At 48.3% G+C, this 17,874-nt stretch overlaps 1 protein-coding gene across 3 annotated transcripts in view; it reads right to left on the bottom strand.

Moving 5' to 3' along the window:
- SPEF2 (sperm flagellar 2) overlaps positions 1–17,874 on the bottom strand; it is an 853,267-nt gene that overhangs the window by 326,558 nt on the left and 508,835 nt on the right. For all 3 annotated transcript variants that reach the window (XM_063960786.1, XM_063960790.1, XM_063960798.1), the window contains one exon: positions 6,224–6,303. In XM_063960786.1, coding sequence (XP_063816856.1) covers positions 6,224–6,303 — 80 coding nt within the window. The remainder of the gene's footprint in view (positions 1–6,223; positions 6,304–17,874) is intronic.

Genomic DNA, 17,874 nt, shown 5'->3' with positions numbered 1-17,874 from the left:
AGCACCTACTAGGTGACTCATCATGCCCTGCGTGCAATGTTCACGCCATCGCAAGGGGCTACGGCCCCTTAACCATCACACGCCCTTTGTCCGTGCTATAATTCACCACTCACAAAGACTCCATAAAATAAAAATGTTGCACACCCAAAGGGCGTGCAAAGGTTAAGGGGGCGTAGCCCCTTCCGACGGTGTAAAGAGCGCACGTAGAGCGCGATGAGCCACCTAGTACAATATAAACACACCTTTCTGGAATCTGGAGCAATAAGGGAACAGGCATTCAAAGAAGGACTAATACAATTAATTAACAGTACCGGTGGGTGAGAAATTGCTCTAATGGGAATTTTATCATGTATTAGTATTGTAGTATTGTTGTTTTTATGCATTAAGTGCTATATGAAATTTTAAAGTGCATATTACATTGATCATTGAGATAATAAAACACACATACAAGCGCGGCTTTAGTTCTTTTTCAATGTATTGCTTTTCACCAATAGAACTCAAGGTGCTTTATAGATACAATGAGCATAATACAGAGCATTAGATTTGCATAAAATACAGAAATCATGTATACGATATAAAGATGGCAGCCATTTTGGTTCATTAGTTCCAAGGGAAAGTAGTCAAAAGGTTAACACTGACAATGTCAACATTCAAAATGTCGACAGATGAGCTGTCAACATTAGTGTTAGGCTGAGGGATAGATTGCGGAGGAGGGGTAAAGGGGAGATTAGTGTTAGGCACTAGAGGGAGAGTTAGGGTTAAGGGTAGGGATTAGTGTTAGGCACTAGAGGGAGAGTTAGGGTTAAGGGTAGGGATTAGTGTTAGGGCAGAAACCCAGAATATGGAGCTGCTGCAGAAGGGGCGTTTTAAGAGAGGAGGGGGCCTGTGTGCAAACTCTGGGTGGGCACCCTCCACTCCACAGCGCCGTAGGCTCCGGCATTGTGACGGAGTCTACTGCGCGCGCACAGGTCTCCGGAAACATGGCACCCATCACGTTCCGGAAACTATTTACCCATTGTGCATGCGCGGCAGACATTCAGGGAGTGATTTTTTGCCGCAGCTGCTGCACCTGTTGTGGGACACCGGATGGTATTAAAGCAATATGTCTGCAGTGTGTGCGGTGTGGTCCTTCAAGGACCCGGGGACCCGTGTGCATTATACACATTGCACCCATGATAGAAACGCCTATGTGCTGCAGTCATCTATAGAAGGTAAGTCACCGCTGGGCAACCAGGGATGAAAAGTCGACATTCTAACATGTCAGCATTCCATCACTGCCTACATGATGAATGTCAACATTCTGACTGTCAATATATCATACCACACACGTTCCCTGGATTATTCATCCTGCCCATTAAGGATCCAGGTGAGGCAGGCAGGCGGCAGCCATTTAAAAATGAATGTAATTTTATTAAATAAGGTCCCAGACTAAACTATCTCACTATTATGACATCACATGCTGATGGCATCATGTCTGGCAACCTGTGTTAGGTGAGGAACTCTCTGAGGTATCTGACTGAGTCGTCATATCAAATAACACTAATCTCATCTAATAAGAGTGGGAAATGGCCGTCTTGTTGGAAAGATGGCAGTTTCCGACTGATTGAGGTCGGAAGGGGTTCCAACCTATTCAATGTCGGGCCGTGTGACAGGACGGTCCCGTACGAAAGCACTCGCCGCTTTCGCGTCCCGCCGGCTGCGCACAGAATGGAAGGTCAAGTCACACGAGGCCTGACCACATAGGGGATTCCTGCTTACCGTCAGTAACCGCCTGTTACTGACTCCACCCACTGCATTGTGGGCGGGTTTATGCTGCCACCACCAAACTCCTAACCTGCCGTGGCGTTTGGAACCACGGTTCTGCTCTGTATGTGCCGACGCACTGCCTTACCACACCTGTGTGGTGTTGACGAATCCCCACTAGCCACTTGCTAGGCCTCTACCGGTAGCTGGCGGAAGGCGGAACTTGGAGACGTTAGGTGCTTCCCTGGATAGCCGGAGGACGGGGCTATGTTTGGCATAACCCTGTAGGTCACAAGATGAAGCAATCTTCTTGAGGCAATGATGTTTATTTGCTCAATAATAACCTTTAAAAAGGCTCCTCCCTATTGCTAGGGGCAACAGCATACAACAAGATGTTTCAGCAGAATAAAGATGGTACAATACAATTTCCATGGGGCAACTGCCCTCCTTTTATCCGACTCCAATACACATTACCACAGGGGGTAAGCCCGCCCAGTAGTGTACAACCAATCAATGTTTACTCATGAGCTGTGCATGCCTTGGTCACATGTACAGCTAACATTGTTCTCTATGGACAGTGGAGAGTGGTCGAACTGCTCCCTGCAGATCAGGTCAATCAGTGCGTCCCATGTAGTGGCTTCCGAATCCATCGCCCACTTCACCACGTACTGCCGCAGCTGGGTGGCGAACTGCTCATGCGTGCTGCTAGGATTCTTGGGCAAGTCTCTGAACTTCTTCCTGTAAGACTCTGGAGTGATGAAGAATCGCTGGAGGAGGGCCTTCGCAACTTCGTCGTAGTTCCCACAGTCCTCCGTGGCCACTCCTCGATAGGCCTCCAATGCCTCTCCATGCAGAGTGGGCACAAGGTGTCTCACCCACTCCGACTTGGGTAAATCGTGTAGTTTGCAAGTCCTTTCAAAAACTTGCAAATGTCCATCAATGTCCCCATCACTGTCTGAAAACTTGGCAAACTGAACGCGTCCCGATCTGTGTACAACAGCTGACAACGGCTCCCGGGGTACCACGGCCTGTGGTGCCCGCTCCGCATGCCACATCCGAATGACAAGCATGCGTTCTTGCTCCGTTGCCCTTTCCCCCAATTCCGCTAGCCGATCTGCTAGGGTATCCGGGCCGCCCCCCCTTCTGGGACGTTGGGATCCTGGCCCTGCTAGGGATTGCTGGGAAACATTGCTGCTGTGAGAGAGGGCGGGGCTTGTGGGTCTCACCGGTTCCTTACGAAGGTCCACTGTTGGGCCGTCCTCTGCGATGCCGACGCCGTCAGTGCTTTCCACCTCCGCACGATGGGACTCCTCCACGCTCATGAGCGCCGCCTTCATGACGCTTCTGGACGCGTTGGAAGGGATATCCACACCCTTCTCCTGGCACACGATCTCCAGATCGCCCTTAGATGTTCCGCTGAAGTCCGTCATCTTGTGCGTTCTCCTGCGCTGCAGTTACTCCTCTCCTGAGTAACTCGGCTTCTCCAATCGGGTGATGAAAAGCCGCCTGGGATTCACCCACCGCTATGCCACCAATTTCTGTGACAGGACGGTCCCATACGAAAGCACTCGCCGCTTTCGCGTCCCATCGGCTGCGCACAGAATGGAAGGTCAAGTCACACGAGGCCTGACCACATAGGGGATTCCCGCTTACCGTCAGTAACCGCCTGTTACTGACTCCACCCACTGCGTTGTGGGCGGGTTTATGCTGTCACCACCAAACTCCTAACCTGCCGTGGCGTTTGGAACCACGGTTCTGCTCTGTATGTGCCGACGCACTGCCTTACCACACCTGTGTGGTGTTGACGAATCCCCACTAGCCACTTGCTAGGCCTCTACCGGTAGCTGACGGAAGGCGGAACTTGGAGACGTTAGGTGCTTCCCTGGACAGCCGGAGGACGGGGCTATGTTTGGCATAACCCTGTAGGTCACAAGATGAAGCAATCTTCTTGAGGCAATGATGTTTATTTGCTCAATAATAACCTTTAAAAAGGCTCCTCCCTATTGCTAGGGGCAACACCATACAACAAGATGTTTCAGCAGAATAAAGATGGTACAATACAATTTCCATGGGGCAACTGCCCTCCTTTTATCCGACTCCAATACACATTACCACAGGTGGTAAGCCCGCCCTGTGGTGTACAACCAATCAATGTTTACCCATGAGCTGTGCATGCCTTGGTCACATGCACAGCTAACATTGTTCTCTATGGATAGTGGGGAGTGGTCGTTCTCCTTTGACTGTCCCATCCTGGAGGATCAGGATACGCCCCGGTGCCGTTCAGTCTAGGCTGGGGGAAGTTTTCCCTCCTAAACTGACTTCCAGAAACCTGCCCGGGACCTAGCCCACTGCCTGCAGCCTGGATTTGGGCTCCAGAGCTGGGCAGCCTAGCTCCCCGGTCCAGGTTTCCGGGCCACTACGGGTGATCTCCATGGAGCTCCAGAAAACCACTCAGCTTGTTTCAAAGCTGAGCTTCTTCTCTCTCTCCCAATATCCCTTTCAAGTGTGAGGCTGGATGGGAAAGTATTCAGTTTTTGGGGAAAAGGTCTGGGAGAATCCATCAGCCTGCACAGCCATGGATTCCCCCCTCCTGGGACACACAACCAAGTAAGTGCATTTACCTTTAAATACATTTCATTTAAAACACACTGTACATTCCCCTTTAAGTACTGTGCCCAGCGCTCAGCGCTGGGCTCCCCCCTAGCCCTGCAGCCTGGCTGCTAGGGCTCTCCCTCTCAACGCTGGAGGTATGGGGCTGGCTTCCCCCATCCTCCAGCCTGCCTCTGGGGTCCAGGGAGCTGGCGCTCCCTGTCCCCCGCAGAGCGGCATTCATTTTTGTAGCCTCGCCGCACGGAGCGGCGCACCCCCCCTGATCCGAAGCCCGGCGGCCCGGGACACTTGTCCCGGGCTGCTGTGGCTCTGTCTGTTGCAGCGCTGAGGTGCCGGGAGCGTAGCTCCCGGACCCCAGCACTCACCAACCTAGTCATCCCCCCGCCGCCAGGGAGCCGGCTAGCCCAGTCCCCTGTATGCGGCGCTGGATCTGTGGCCTCGCGGCTGCCGCGGCTGGCCGCCTCCAGTGTGCTGAGGCGCCGGGAGCAGAGCTCCCGTCCCCCAGCACAGGCAACCCCAGAGCGCGCTGCAGCGGGAGCTGAGCTCCCAGCCGCAGCGGCTCACCCTTCTCCCCCGGCGCACACACAGCTCAGTGCGCCGGGGGGCTGTGCTCACCGCTGCCGTTGCCGGGAGCAGAGCTCCCGGACCCTGGCGGTCAGCGGCGCACTCCGATCGCTGCAGCGGGAGCTGATCTCCCGGCTGCAGCGGTTCACCTCTCCCCCGGCGCGCACACTCTGCTCAGCGCGCCGGGGGCTGCCCTCACTGCCGCGGTCGCCGGAGAGGTCCGGGGCCGCGGCACATCATTTATATACATTATTTAACATTTGTACAAACATGGCGCCTAGCGCCCACAATATTTTAAATATGGCGCCAAGCGCCCATTGTCCCGATAATGGCGCCGGGCACTAGGGGTTAACCCCTTCAGTGCCGCGGCGGCCATTTTCCACGTGGCTGGGGCCTTTCCGGCCACAGGCCGTTTCTTCCGACAAGATGGGAAATCCAACTTGTTGGAAGACTGTTGTAATACATGCGGATCGGCGGCTCCACGTGTATTATCGAAAGCGGGGCCAAACCCGACAGGTTTTAGCCCCGTTTTCCGACAATGTCAATCCGACTTTAAAAAAAGTCGGATTGATACCGTCGTGAACGGGCCAAACCTGTTGGCCCGGCATTGAATAAAGAGCTGTCAGCTCTTGAATACACCGCTAAGTCACTATTGTGACATTACGCTATGATGCCACTGTTGCCACACAGCTGATGTCATGATAGACTGTTTCCAGAATGCATGCACCATAGAATCGAGCCTAGGCTCCACTAAAGGGGTTTGCTACTTTTCCCATCAATTGCGATCTACAAGCTATAAGTGTGACAATCTTCAACTTTCAGATAGCTCACTGGCGGACTAAAGATGTGAGGAGTCCAGCCCCTCACCAAAAAGTGGTCAGCTGCATCTCCGGGAGAGGAGAAAGGAAAAGTAGGTAACTATGGCCCAGCTGACACCCAGAAATGCCCATTTCATGGAACCAGAGAATCAGCCGTGGTCCTAGCCTCCACCAACTAAGGTGCGCAAGCATGGTGTGGCGCATGCACAGGTTGAAAATCTTCACTAGATACATCTGCTGTATAGTATGTGTGAATCATACACCATAGTACATGTACTGTAAGCTGCAGATAAAGTGCTTTGGAGAAGAAAAGTACCCTGTAGAGCAATATTACATCAGCCCTGAACCACTGGTATTTAAGGTATCAAAGACTGTTATTGCAATGCAAAAGCTGCAGGGCTATCCACGTGTTACTATAGCTCTACAGTTTATTGCACCTGTTAGTGCACTTTGCATACACACAGTAAATAATACATGGCAGAGCATACCTCCCGTTTGGTGTGACGTTATTACTCAGCCCATCCTTTCTCACTGATTTTTCAAATTTTGATATTTCATTGTAAACCGCCTGGAAAAATCAAAATGTTTATAAATGAGTGCTTACAGCTTTCACTTTTCTATAACTAATGACAATACAGGAATATGTTACAGAAAGAGCTCAGAGAAAACTTACACAGTAGTCTTTAGCGAAGATTCCAGTCTCTGATAATACAGCACAATTGTACCATACCTGCCTACTATCCCGAGATAATTCTCCCACACTCCTGGGAGAGAAGATCAGCCTCAGCACCCTGCCTACTTCCACATTGAAATGGACAGTCTGGGGGCTTGATAATGTGATTTGCTGCATAGTACCCATTGCCTAATGCCACAAAGCACAGCCTCACACAGCAGTGGCTGGTTTACGATTAAGCAATTCACAATAACCTGCCGGCCGCACCTCCTGGAGTGAAGAACTTAAAGGTAAGTATGAACTACTGGGTATTATTTGGGTCTAATGAAGTAAATGGAAAGCGCTAAATATAATTAAAGTACTGAAAGTGATATTTAAAATGATTATAGATAAAGTAGCGGTACCTGTAGGGAAAAAAAAGGTATTAATAAAATAATGTTTACACTCTTTTGAGTGAATTGGTAAGGAGTGGCCCGCACACTGTTGTTAATAGTCTGTCAGGTCCGGGTGTTTTTGTGAATCCGTTAACCCGGGACCAACCACAGGTGTAGGTGCTGGGGTATGAAGAAAGCAGGGAGGACGAAGAAAGTTCCGTTTTATATATATTTATTAAAAATAACAATGCAGTAAAGAGTTGAATGACAAGTTGTTAATCATCATATTATACTGAAGTATTGCAGGAATGGCAGAAATAATATGCAGGAAGAATCTCAAAGACAAATAAAAGAAATGTTCATGGAACTGTATATAAAACAAGCTGATGGATAAATGTTGAATTGTCCAAATACAAACAAGCTTTGATGCTGAACTGCAGAATGTGTTTAACTGGGTAATGCAGACATGAAGAAATAACTGTAAGGATTTGCAATGAAGTTTTGAGAGTTAACTGAGAGACTGTGAAGAATTATCCTTGTTATGATAACATAGAAAATAAAAGTACTGAATTGGGTTACTTGCGGGTTCCGGAGATCACTGTGAAAACTGTAGTAGATGACCAGGTGATGAACGGGTTAAATGCAGAGTAGAACAAACGAACAGCTGAGGGTAGTGGAATCCTCCAAACTTTGTATGGTTGATGGCAGGCAGACAAGGTAACCTCATGCAGGACTCTGGGAATCCAGCTATTTCCAGTAGGTGTGCAATTAACTGACAGCACAGCGGAGAGCCGGTGGATCTTTAGCAGTGAAGGCTGCAGACGGGCCTCTGGGAACGGAGGCGATATCTGGACCACGGGAATCACACAGGAATGCACGGAGAGAGCTCAGAGCTAGAGCACAGCGTTGATACAACAAAGCACTGGCCCAGAGTAACATAATCCCAGCCTACTTAAAGGCAGCACAAGCACGGGATTGGCTTACACCTGCCCACAGGTGTTTTCACAAGTGCTCTGTATTACCTATTTGGTCTCCAACATGGCCACCTCCTATACAGCAGACACACCGCAGTGCCTTAGGCCATTTGGTCCCCGCACTCCCAGTTCCCAGACTCTGCATTACCTGTGCCACTGATCATGCCGCGTCCCCACACGGGCGCACAGCACCGCGAGCAACCGCACTGGCAACGGATGAACCCCAGAACCCGCAAAGGTGAGAGACCGGTTCGTGACAGTACCCCCTCTTCTACGGGTGGTCTCCGAACACCTTTGAACCTTATCAGGATTTTTGGAGAAGTATTTCTGTACCAGTCTTGGAGCATGAACATCTTCAGAGAAAACCCAGGATCTCTCCTCCGGACCGTAACCCTTCCAGTCGACCAAAAACTGTAAACGTCCATATCGAGAACGTGAATCTACAATCTCTTTAACTTCAAATTCCTCATCTTGCACAGAGTCAACTTTAGGAGATTTGGACTGGGTAGTACGAAACTTATTGAGAATCAAAGGCTTCAATAAAGATGTATGAAAGGCGTTAGGAATTCTCAAAGATGGTGGCAACTTGACTTTGTATGACACAGGATTGAGTACCTTTACAATGGGAAATGGACCAATAAACTTGGGAGCAAATTTCTTAGAAGGAACTTTGAACCTGAGATTGCGCGTAGAAATCCAAACTTGGTCCCCCACCTTGTAATTCGGTACAGCTTTACGTTTTCTATCTGCGAAAGATTTATAACGAGCGGAAGTTTTGACCAACGACTTACGCACACAACTCCAGATTCTAGATAGACGTTGAAGTTCTTGATCTGCTGCTGGAACCTCTAGGGCTGGCAATGGATGGAACTCTGGCACACGAGGATGAAAGCCGAAGTTAATATAAAAGGGCGTAGATTCTGAAGATGAATGGAAGAGATTATTATGAGCAAATTCTGCCAATGGAAGGTAGTCAACCCAGTCATCCTGTGAGGACGATATATATAGCCGGAGAAATGTTTCAAGGTCTTGGTTGACTCTCTCAGTTTGTCCATCTGTCTGAGGATGATATGCAGAAGAAAAATTCAACTTGACATTTAAAGATGAACAAAGCGACCTCCAAAACTTGGCCACAAACTGTGTTCCCCGATCAGAGATGATCTCTCGAGGAAGGCCATGCAACTTGAAGATTTCAGAGATGAACAATCTGGCTAGTAAAGGGGCTGATGGTAACCCAGTTAATGGAATGAAATGTGCCATTTTCGAAAATCGATCCACTATCACCCAAATGGTATTTCACCCTTTTGATGGAGGTAGATCGGTCACGAAATCCATTGAGATATGAGTCCATGGTTGTTTGGGTATGGATAATGGATGTAATAACCCTGGTGGAGAACTTCTTGGACTCTTATGTTGGGCACATTTAGGACATGCTGCTATAAACTCTTGGACATCGGCTTTGAGACGTGGCCACCAATAAGACTGTTGAATAAATTTGAGAGTCTTTAGAACCCCAGGATGACCCATGAAGGAAGAGGAGTGAGCCCAGGTAAGCAGCCGTTTACGAAGATTTGTGGCGACAAAGGTTTTGCCAGGCGGAGGAACTGGAGAGGTTCGAGTCATTAAAAAGGACGTAGGATTCACAATTGCTTGATTCGTGGTAGCATCATTTGATTCAGAAGAAGCAAAGGACCGAGAAAGGGCATCTGCCTTTTTGTTCTGAGACCCTGGTCGATAGGTGAGCTTGAAATTGAATCGTGTGAAGAAAAGCGCCCATCTAGCTTGTCGTGGATTCAAGCACTGAGCTGACTGCAGATATAGAAGATTCTTATGATCAGTATAAACTGTAATGCGATGTTGTGCTCCTTCTAGAAGGTATCTCCACTCCTCAAATGCCAACTTGATGGCAAGTAATTCTTGCTCACCGATTGCATAATTACGTTCTGCCGGGAGGAACTTACGGGAGAAATATCCGCAGGGATGGACCTTTTTATCTTCAAAGACTTGTGACAACACAGCTCCTACTGCTTCTGTAGATGCATCCACCTCTAGTAGAAAGGGACGATTCAAATCAGGCTGTCGAAGAATGGGTGCTGACCCAAAGGCTTGCTTTAAATCAGAGAAGGCTTTGATTGCTTCAGAAGACCAGTTCGTAGGATTTGCTCCCTTGCGAGTTAGGGCTGTGTTGGGAGCAGCTAACGAAGAATAATTCTTAATGAATCTCCTATAGAAATTAGCAAAGCCAAGAAATCGCTGAATCCCCTTGAGAATTGTAGGAGTGGACCAATCTCGGATAGCTTGTACCTTACCAGGATCCATACATAGCTCTGATCCAGAAATGATGTAACCAAGGAACGGTATGGAAGATACTTCAAAGGTGCACTTCTCTAACTTACAATAAAGTTGATTTTTCCCTCAGACGTGTCAGTACCTCTTTAACTTGGTGACGGTGAAATTTTAGATCCTTAGAGAATATTAGGATATCATCCAGGTACACTACTAGACACTTGTAGAGAAGATCACAAAAAAGTTCATTCACATAGCTTTGAAAAACTGCAGGTGCATTACAAAGACCAAAAGGCATTACAAGGTATTCGTAATGCCCATCCCGGGTATTAAAAGCAGTCTTCCACTCGTCCCCTGCCCGGATGCGGATAAAATTGTAGGCCCCTCGGAGATCCAATTTTGTAAACACAGTAGCTCCCTTTACCCGATCAAATAATTCTGGAATTAAGGGTAATGGGTACTTGTTTTTCACAGTGATCTCATTGAGTCCACGGTAATCTATGCATGGTCGTAACCCACCGTCCTTCTTCTTAACGAAAAAGAATCCGGCTCCTGCAGGTGAAGAAGATGGTCTGATAAATCCTTTGGTTAGATTTTCCTGTATATAATCAGACATAGCTTGCGTCTCTGGGATGGATAGCAGATAAATTCGTCCCCTAGGAGGGGTTTTACCCGGAACCAGGACGATTGGACAGTCCCATTCGCGATGAGGAGGTAGAGAGTCTGCTGCTTGTTTACTGAAAACATCCGCAAAGGATTGATACACCGGAGGTAGGTCGGGAAGGCTAATTGACCGGAGAGGTACAATTGAGGCTAAACAGTCCTTGGTACAAGATTTACCCCACGAAAGGACTTCCATGGTTTGCCAATTAAGTTGAGGATTATGTTTCTGCAGCCAAGGTAAACCAAGTATCACATCTTGAGAGGCTTTGGGAATCACGTAGAAGGAGACGTATTCGGAATGGAACACACCAACTTTCATCTTGAGACATACGGTTCGATGAGTAATTATACCATCTGGAATTCGAGTTCCATCCACTGCTGTAACAGCAACTGCTGCTTCCAGAGGCATGGTTTGAACTTTAGACCGTAAGACAAAGGCTGAGGAGATGAAGTTCTCGGCTGCCCCGGAATCTAGGAGAGCTGAAACTTTCACTGTAGAACTTGGAACTTCTAATTGAATAGACAAGGTCGGCTCTTTCCCAGAACGTGATTCTAAAGTAACTCCTAGCTTAACCTCTCTTGAATAAGCTAGGAGCGAGAGTTTCCCAGTCGGAGTTTGCAGAATTTAACTAAATGTTCGGAGGACCCACAGTACATGCAGAGGTTACCCTGTCGACGACGAAGTCGTTCCTCCTCTGTGAGGCGAGAGCGCCCAATCTGCAAAGGTTCTTCTGTCGTTACCGGAGACTGTGATGAAGAATCTTGTCGAGGCCTAGGATGATAACGTGGACTGGATCGCTCTGCCCTGGATTTCTATAAACTTCGCTCCCTGTAGCGTAGGTCAAGTTTGTTACAGAGAGAAATCAATTCATCCAGTTTAGTTGGCACATCCCGGATAGTTAAATCATCCTTGATTCTCTCTGAAAGTCCATTCCAAAACGCGGCGATCAGGGCCTACTCATTCCAGTTTAACTCTGAAGACAACATGCGAAACTGAATAATATATTGACTGACAGGACGTAAACTTTGACGTAGACGGAGAATCTCCAAAGATGCTGAGGTGGTCCTGCCTGGTTCGTCAAAGATTCTCCGGAAGGATGATACGAACTCCTTGTAATTAGAGAGGATAGGATCACCTCTTTCCCATAATGGTGATGCCCACTCCAGAGCCTGACCGGAGAGGAGGGCAATAATATATGCAACCTTAGAATGAGCTGATGGGAAACTGGCAGACAACAGTTCGAACTGGATCTCGCATTGATTCAGGAATCCTCTGCAAAGTTTTGGAGTTCCGTCAAACTTACTCGGAGAGGGTAACTGCAAGCGGGACGTAGGCAGCGTCACAGGAGAAGCTGTAGTGGTAACTGGGACAACTGGAGTTGGAATCTGGACTTGAGACGTTTTAATAGCCGAATGAAGAGTCTCTAAACGGTCTGCCATAGTTTGCATAAACTGCACTATTTGTGTCTGTATAGACTCCTGGTTTTCCAGACGGGAAAGGATATCTGACGTAGCACCGCCTCCTGCGAATTGGTCACTTGACGGATCCATGTGGCCAGTGCTTACTGTCAGGTCCGGGTGTTTTTGTGAATCCGTTAACCCGGGACCAACCACAGGTGTAGGTGCTGGGGTATGAAGAAAGCAGGGAGGACGAAGAAAGTTCCGTTTTATATATATTTATTAAAAATAACAATGCAGTAAAGAATTGAATGACAAGTTGTTAATCATCATATTATACTGAAGTATTGCAGGAATGGCAGAAATAATATGCAGGATGAATCTCAAAGACAAATAAAAGAAATGTTCATGGAACTGTATATAAAACAAGCTGAAGGATAAATGCTGAATTGTCCAAATACAAACAAGCTTTGATGCTGAACTGCAGAATATGTTTAACTGGGTAATGCAGACATCAAGAAATAACTGTAAGGATTTGCAATGAAGTTTTGAGAGTTAACTGAGAGACTGTGAAGAATTATCCTTGTTATGATAACATAGAAAATAAAAGTACTGAATTGGGTTACTTGCGGGTTCCGGAGATCACTGTGAAAACTGTAGTAGATGACCAGGTGATGAACGGGTTAAATGCAGAGTAGAACAAACGAACAGCTGAGGGTAGTGGAATCCTCCAAACTTTGTATGGTTGATGGCAGGCAGACAAGGTAACCTCATGCAGGACTCTGGGAATCCAACTATTTCCAGTAGGTGTGCAATTAACTGACAGCACAGTGGAGAGCCGGTGGATCTTTAGCAGTGAAGGCTGCAGACGGGCCTCGGGCAACGGAGGCGATATCTGGACCACAGGAATCACATAGGAATGCACGGAGAGAGCTCAGAGCTAGAGCACAGCGTTGATACAATAAAGCACTGGCCCAGAGTAACATAATCCCAGCCTACTTAAAGGCAGCACAAGCACGGGATTGGCTTACACCTGCCCACAGGTGTTTTCACAAGTGCTCTATATTACCTATTTGGTCTCCAACATGGCCACCTCCTATTCAGCAGACACACCGCAGTGCCTTAGGCCATTTGATCCCCGCACTCCCAGTTCCCAGACTCTGCATTACCTGTGCCACTGATCACGCCGCGTCCCCACACGGGCGCACAGCACCGCGAGCAACCGCACTGGCAACGGATGAACCCCAGAACCCGCAAAGGTGAGAGACCGGTTCGTGACATAGTCCCGGTTTGCCAGATGGTAATTGCCTACCTGTCCCTGCACTTAGTTGTCCCGGAGCCGCTGGTGAGCGCTGCGGCTCTGATCTTGAGTGCGGCGGATGGTGTGGCTGGCGGCGCTGAGTCCCGCTGCGTCCAGCGGGCTGTGTGCGCAAATGGTGTTCTCAGCGCCGCCAGCTACACCATCCGCCGCACTCAAGATCAGAGCCGCAGCGCTCACCAGCGGCTCCGGGACAACTAAGTGCAGGGACAGGTAGGCAATTACCATTTGGCAAACCGGGACTATTAACAACAGTGTGCGGGCCACTCCTTACCAATTCACTCAAAAGAGTGTAAACATTATTTTATTAATACCTTTTTTTTCCCTACAGGTACCGCTACTTTATCTATAATCATTTTAAATATCACTTTCAGTACTTTTATTATATTTAGCGCTTTCCATTTACTTCATTAATCTATTCTTTAAGAAAGCAGCTTATCCATCCAAGCGCAGCAACTTAATACATTTCTAGCCATTATTTGGGTCTGTTAATGAGGTCAGCTAATGATCAGGCACACAGGATACAGATGTGTGGTCATACACCTAGTATCAATATGCAATGCGTCGCGAGACGCCTGGGTGGTGTAACGTAGCCGCTTTTTCTTTAAATTTGCGTCTTATTCCCACTACAGATGCAGCGATAGACCACTCAATCTGTACCACGGACACCGGGCTGTAACTTTAACCGCACAGGAATTAGTTTTGTATGTACAAAGTTGCAAGTGAAGCACAATGGAACCTGGCTTGAAAATAACTGCGGCCACTGCATCGTAACGCTTCGTATGCAGGTATACGTTTAATTTGCGGCTGTCCGGACCCCGCCGTTCAGGATACTGACAACGGAATCCTGACTGCTGGCAAATGCCGGAAGCCGGAATACTGGTGCAACAGGGCTATTCCCACTCGTGGGTGTCCACGACAACCATAGAGTGGACACCCAATAGTGTATGAGGACACATCTGTAGGTTGATAGTGACCTCTAGGTCAGAGATACTGAACTCCAATCCCCAAGGTCCTGGTTTCAGAATATCTTCTGCACAGGTGAGTTCATTTATCCCACCTTTTTCCACAGACAAGACCGGTTACGTGTACTTAAGGCATGCATTCTCTTACCTACGCTCCCGAAATTCCTGTTAGTTCCACGGACTCTGAGAAGAGTACTGTAGGTGACACGTCAGCATCCCAGCCACTTCCTATTGAAGTGGGCAGGACAGGAAGCTTAAAGACGTGGATCGTGGGTCCATGAGGAGGGAGCCGGGATAATATGACATGATTGCTTGAGAAATGCATCGTTTTGTCCTGCACCTGACCCTCTTCATCATAGATCCACAATTCACGTAATTATGCCACAATTAGCCATAGGCTAGTTACGAGTAGCACCCCCCCCCCCACCTCCATGGGGAAAAGGATTAACTCCAGGTAATTAGGTGATGACTGCACTCATCCTCCCACCTGGTTGATTCAAAATATATTTAAGGACTGGTAGATGAATTGTGCTTGGTATGTGATGGAGGAAGGGAGGAAGGACCGTCACCTATATACCTCCACATGGTATGCTGTAATCCCACTATGATACTACTGTGATGCAATACTATTAAGATGCCAAGAGACATCTTGAAACTGCTGTACACCGACACAGTCAGGAGCAGGTGAATGGATCAAGTACAGTATATTAAAAAGATTATCATTTTGGGAGCAGGTGTTAGATTATTAAATTACTAGTTGATTCATCGCGCCCTACAGGCGCTCTTCACACCGTCGTGAGGGTCTACGCCCCCTTAACCCTTGCACGCCCCTTGTGGCGTGCAAGAATAGGATTTTAATTACCTTACAGTAAATCCTTTTCTCGTAGTCTTTAGAGGATGCTGGGGTCCACACTAGTACCATGGGGTATTGACAGGTTCACTAGGAGCCACTGGCACTTTAAGAGTTTGAGAGTGTGGGCTGGCTCCTCCCTCTATGCCCCCTCCTACCAGACTCAGTCTAGAAACTGTGCCCGAGGAGACGGACAACTTCGAGAGAAGGATTTTACGCAGATAGTGGCGAGATTCACACCAACTCACACATACAAGGTAAACTAAGCTAACCAGCTTGAAAAATCAGCAATGGCTGAACAAGATTACTTAACCAAGTAACAAAACAGTACTTAACCAAGAACTAAGCAGTACTGCACTAAGTAACCACTGCAGGATCACGAAGCGCTGGGTGGGTGCCCAGCATCCTCTACGGACTACGACAAAAGGATTTACCGGTAGGTAATTAAAATCCTATTTTCTCTTATGTCCTAGTGGATGCTTGGGTCCACATTAGTACCATGGGGATGTACCAAAGCTCCCAGAACGGGAGGGAGAGCGCGGAGGCTCCTACAGAACTGATTGACCAAATTTCAGGTCCTCAGCGGCCAAAGTATCAAACTTGTAAAACTTAGCAAACGTGTTTGACCCAGACCAAGTAGCCGCTCAGCAAAGCTGTAAAGCCGCGACACCCCGGGCAGCCGCCCAGGAAGAACCCACCTTACGAGTAGAGTGGGCCTTAATAGATGTAGGACACGGCAATCCTGCCGTAGACTACGCATGCTGGATAGTGAACCTGATCCAGCGAGAGAGAGTCTGCTTAGAAGCAGGACACCCAATTTTCTTGGGATCATACAGGACAAACAGAGAGTCCAATTTCCTGTGACGAGCAGTCCTCTTCACATAGATTTTCAGAACCCCTACAACATCCAAGGACTTTGATGAAATTGAGGAGTTAGTAGCAACTGGCACCACAATAGTTTGGTTGATATGAAATGCCAACACAACCTTCGGAAGGAACTACTGGCGTGTCCGAAGCTCAGCCCTATCTTCATGGAAGATCAAGTAGGGGCTTTTACAAGACAAAGCTCCCAACTCCAACACACGTCTAGCAGAAGCTAACAAAGTGACAGCCTTCCATGTGAGAAACTTGACCTCAACCTCCTGTAGAGGCTCGAACCAATCCGATTGTAGGAACTGTAACACCACGTTAAGATCCCAGGGTACAAAGGGAGGCTGGATGTGCAGAACCCCTTTCAAAAAAGTCTGAACCTCTGGGACAATTGTTTCTGGAAGAAAATGGATAGGGCCGAAATCTGGACCTTTACGGATCCCAACCTCAGGCCCATTTCCACACCTGCTTGCAGGAAGAGGAGAAACTGTCCCAGTTGAAACTCCACCATAGGAAACTTCTTGGACTCACACCAAAATACATACTTTTTCCAAATGCAATGGTAATGTTTAGACGTTACTCCTTTCCTAGCCTGTATCAGGGTAGGAATAACCTTGTTCGGAATGCCCTTCCGAGCTAATATCTGGCGTTCAACCTCGATGCCGTCAAACGTAGCCACGGTAAGTCTTGATAAGCGAACGGCCCCTGCTGCAGCAGGTCCTCCCGAAGAGGAAGAGTCCTTGGATCTTCCAGCAGTAGATCCAGAAGATCCGCGTACCAAGCCCTTCTTAGCCAGTCTGGAGCAATGAGGATTGCTTGAACTCTTGTTCTCCTTACGAGCTTTAGAATCCTTGGAATTAGTGGAAGTGGAGGAAACATGTACACCGACTGGAACACCCACGGAGTTACCAGGGCGTCCACCGCCACTGCTTGCGGGTCTCTTGACCTGGAGCAATACCTCTGAAGTTTTTTGTTGAGGCGGGAGGCCATCATGTCTATTTGAGGAACCCCCCCCAAAGATTCGTCACCTCCGTGAACACCTCTGGATGAAGGCCCCACTCTCCTGGATGGAGATCGTGTATGCTGAGGAAGTCCGCTTCCCAGTTGTCCACTCCCGGATTTAAAATTGCTGACAGTGCTAACGCATGCTTTTCTGCCCAGAGGATGATTCTTGTTACCTCTGACATTGCAGCTGTGCTCTTCGTTCTGCCCTGTCGGTTTATGTAAGCCACCGTCGTTACATTGTCCGACTGCACTTGAATGGCTCGATCTCGCAGAAGATGAGCCACTTGGAGAAGACCGTTTTAGACGGCTCTTGGTTCCAGAATGTTTATTTGAAGACTGGATTCCAGGCTTGACCACCTTGGAAGGTTTTCCCCCTGAGTGACTGCGCCCCAGCCCCAGGGACTTGCATCCATGGTAAGCAGGACCCAGTCCTGAATCCCGAACCTGCGGCCCTCCAGAAGGTGAGGCATTTGCAGCCACCAGAGGAGTGAAATCCTGGCTTTCGGCGACAGACGTATCCTCTGGTGCATGTGTAGGTGAGATCCCGACCATTTGTCTAGCAGATCCAGTTGGAAGGACGGAGCATGAAACCTTCCATACTGTAGAGCCTCGTAGGAGGCAACCATCTTCCCCCAGAAGGCGAATGCACTGATGAACCGATACCCGGGTTGGCTTCAGGACATCCCGGACCATTGTTTGAATCACCAACGCTTTCTTCTCTGGCAGAAACACCCTCTGCACTTCCGTGTCGAGGATCATCCCC

The sequence above is a fragment of the Pseudophryne corroboree genome, chromosome 1, assembly GCF_028390025.1.
Source record: "Pseudophryne corroboree isolate aPseCor3 chromosome 1, aPseCor3.hap2, whole genome shotgun sequence".
Classification (NCBI taxonomy): Eukaryota; Metazoa; Chordata; class Amphibia; order Anura; family Myobatrachidae; genus Pseudophryne; species Pseudophryne corroboree.
This window is presented reverse-complemented; position numbering and strand designations above follow the sequence as displayed.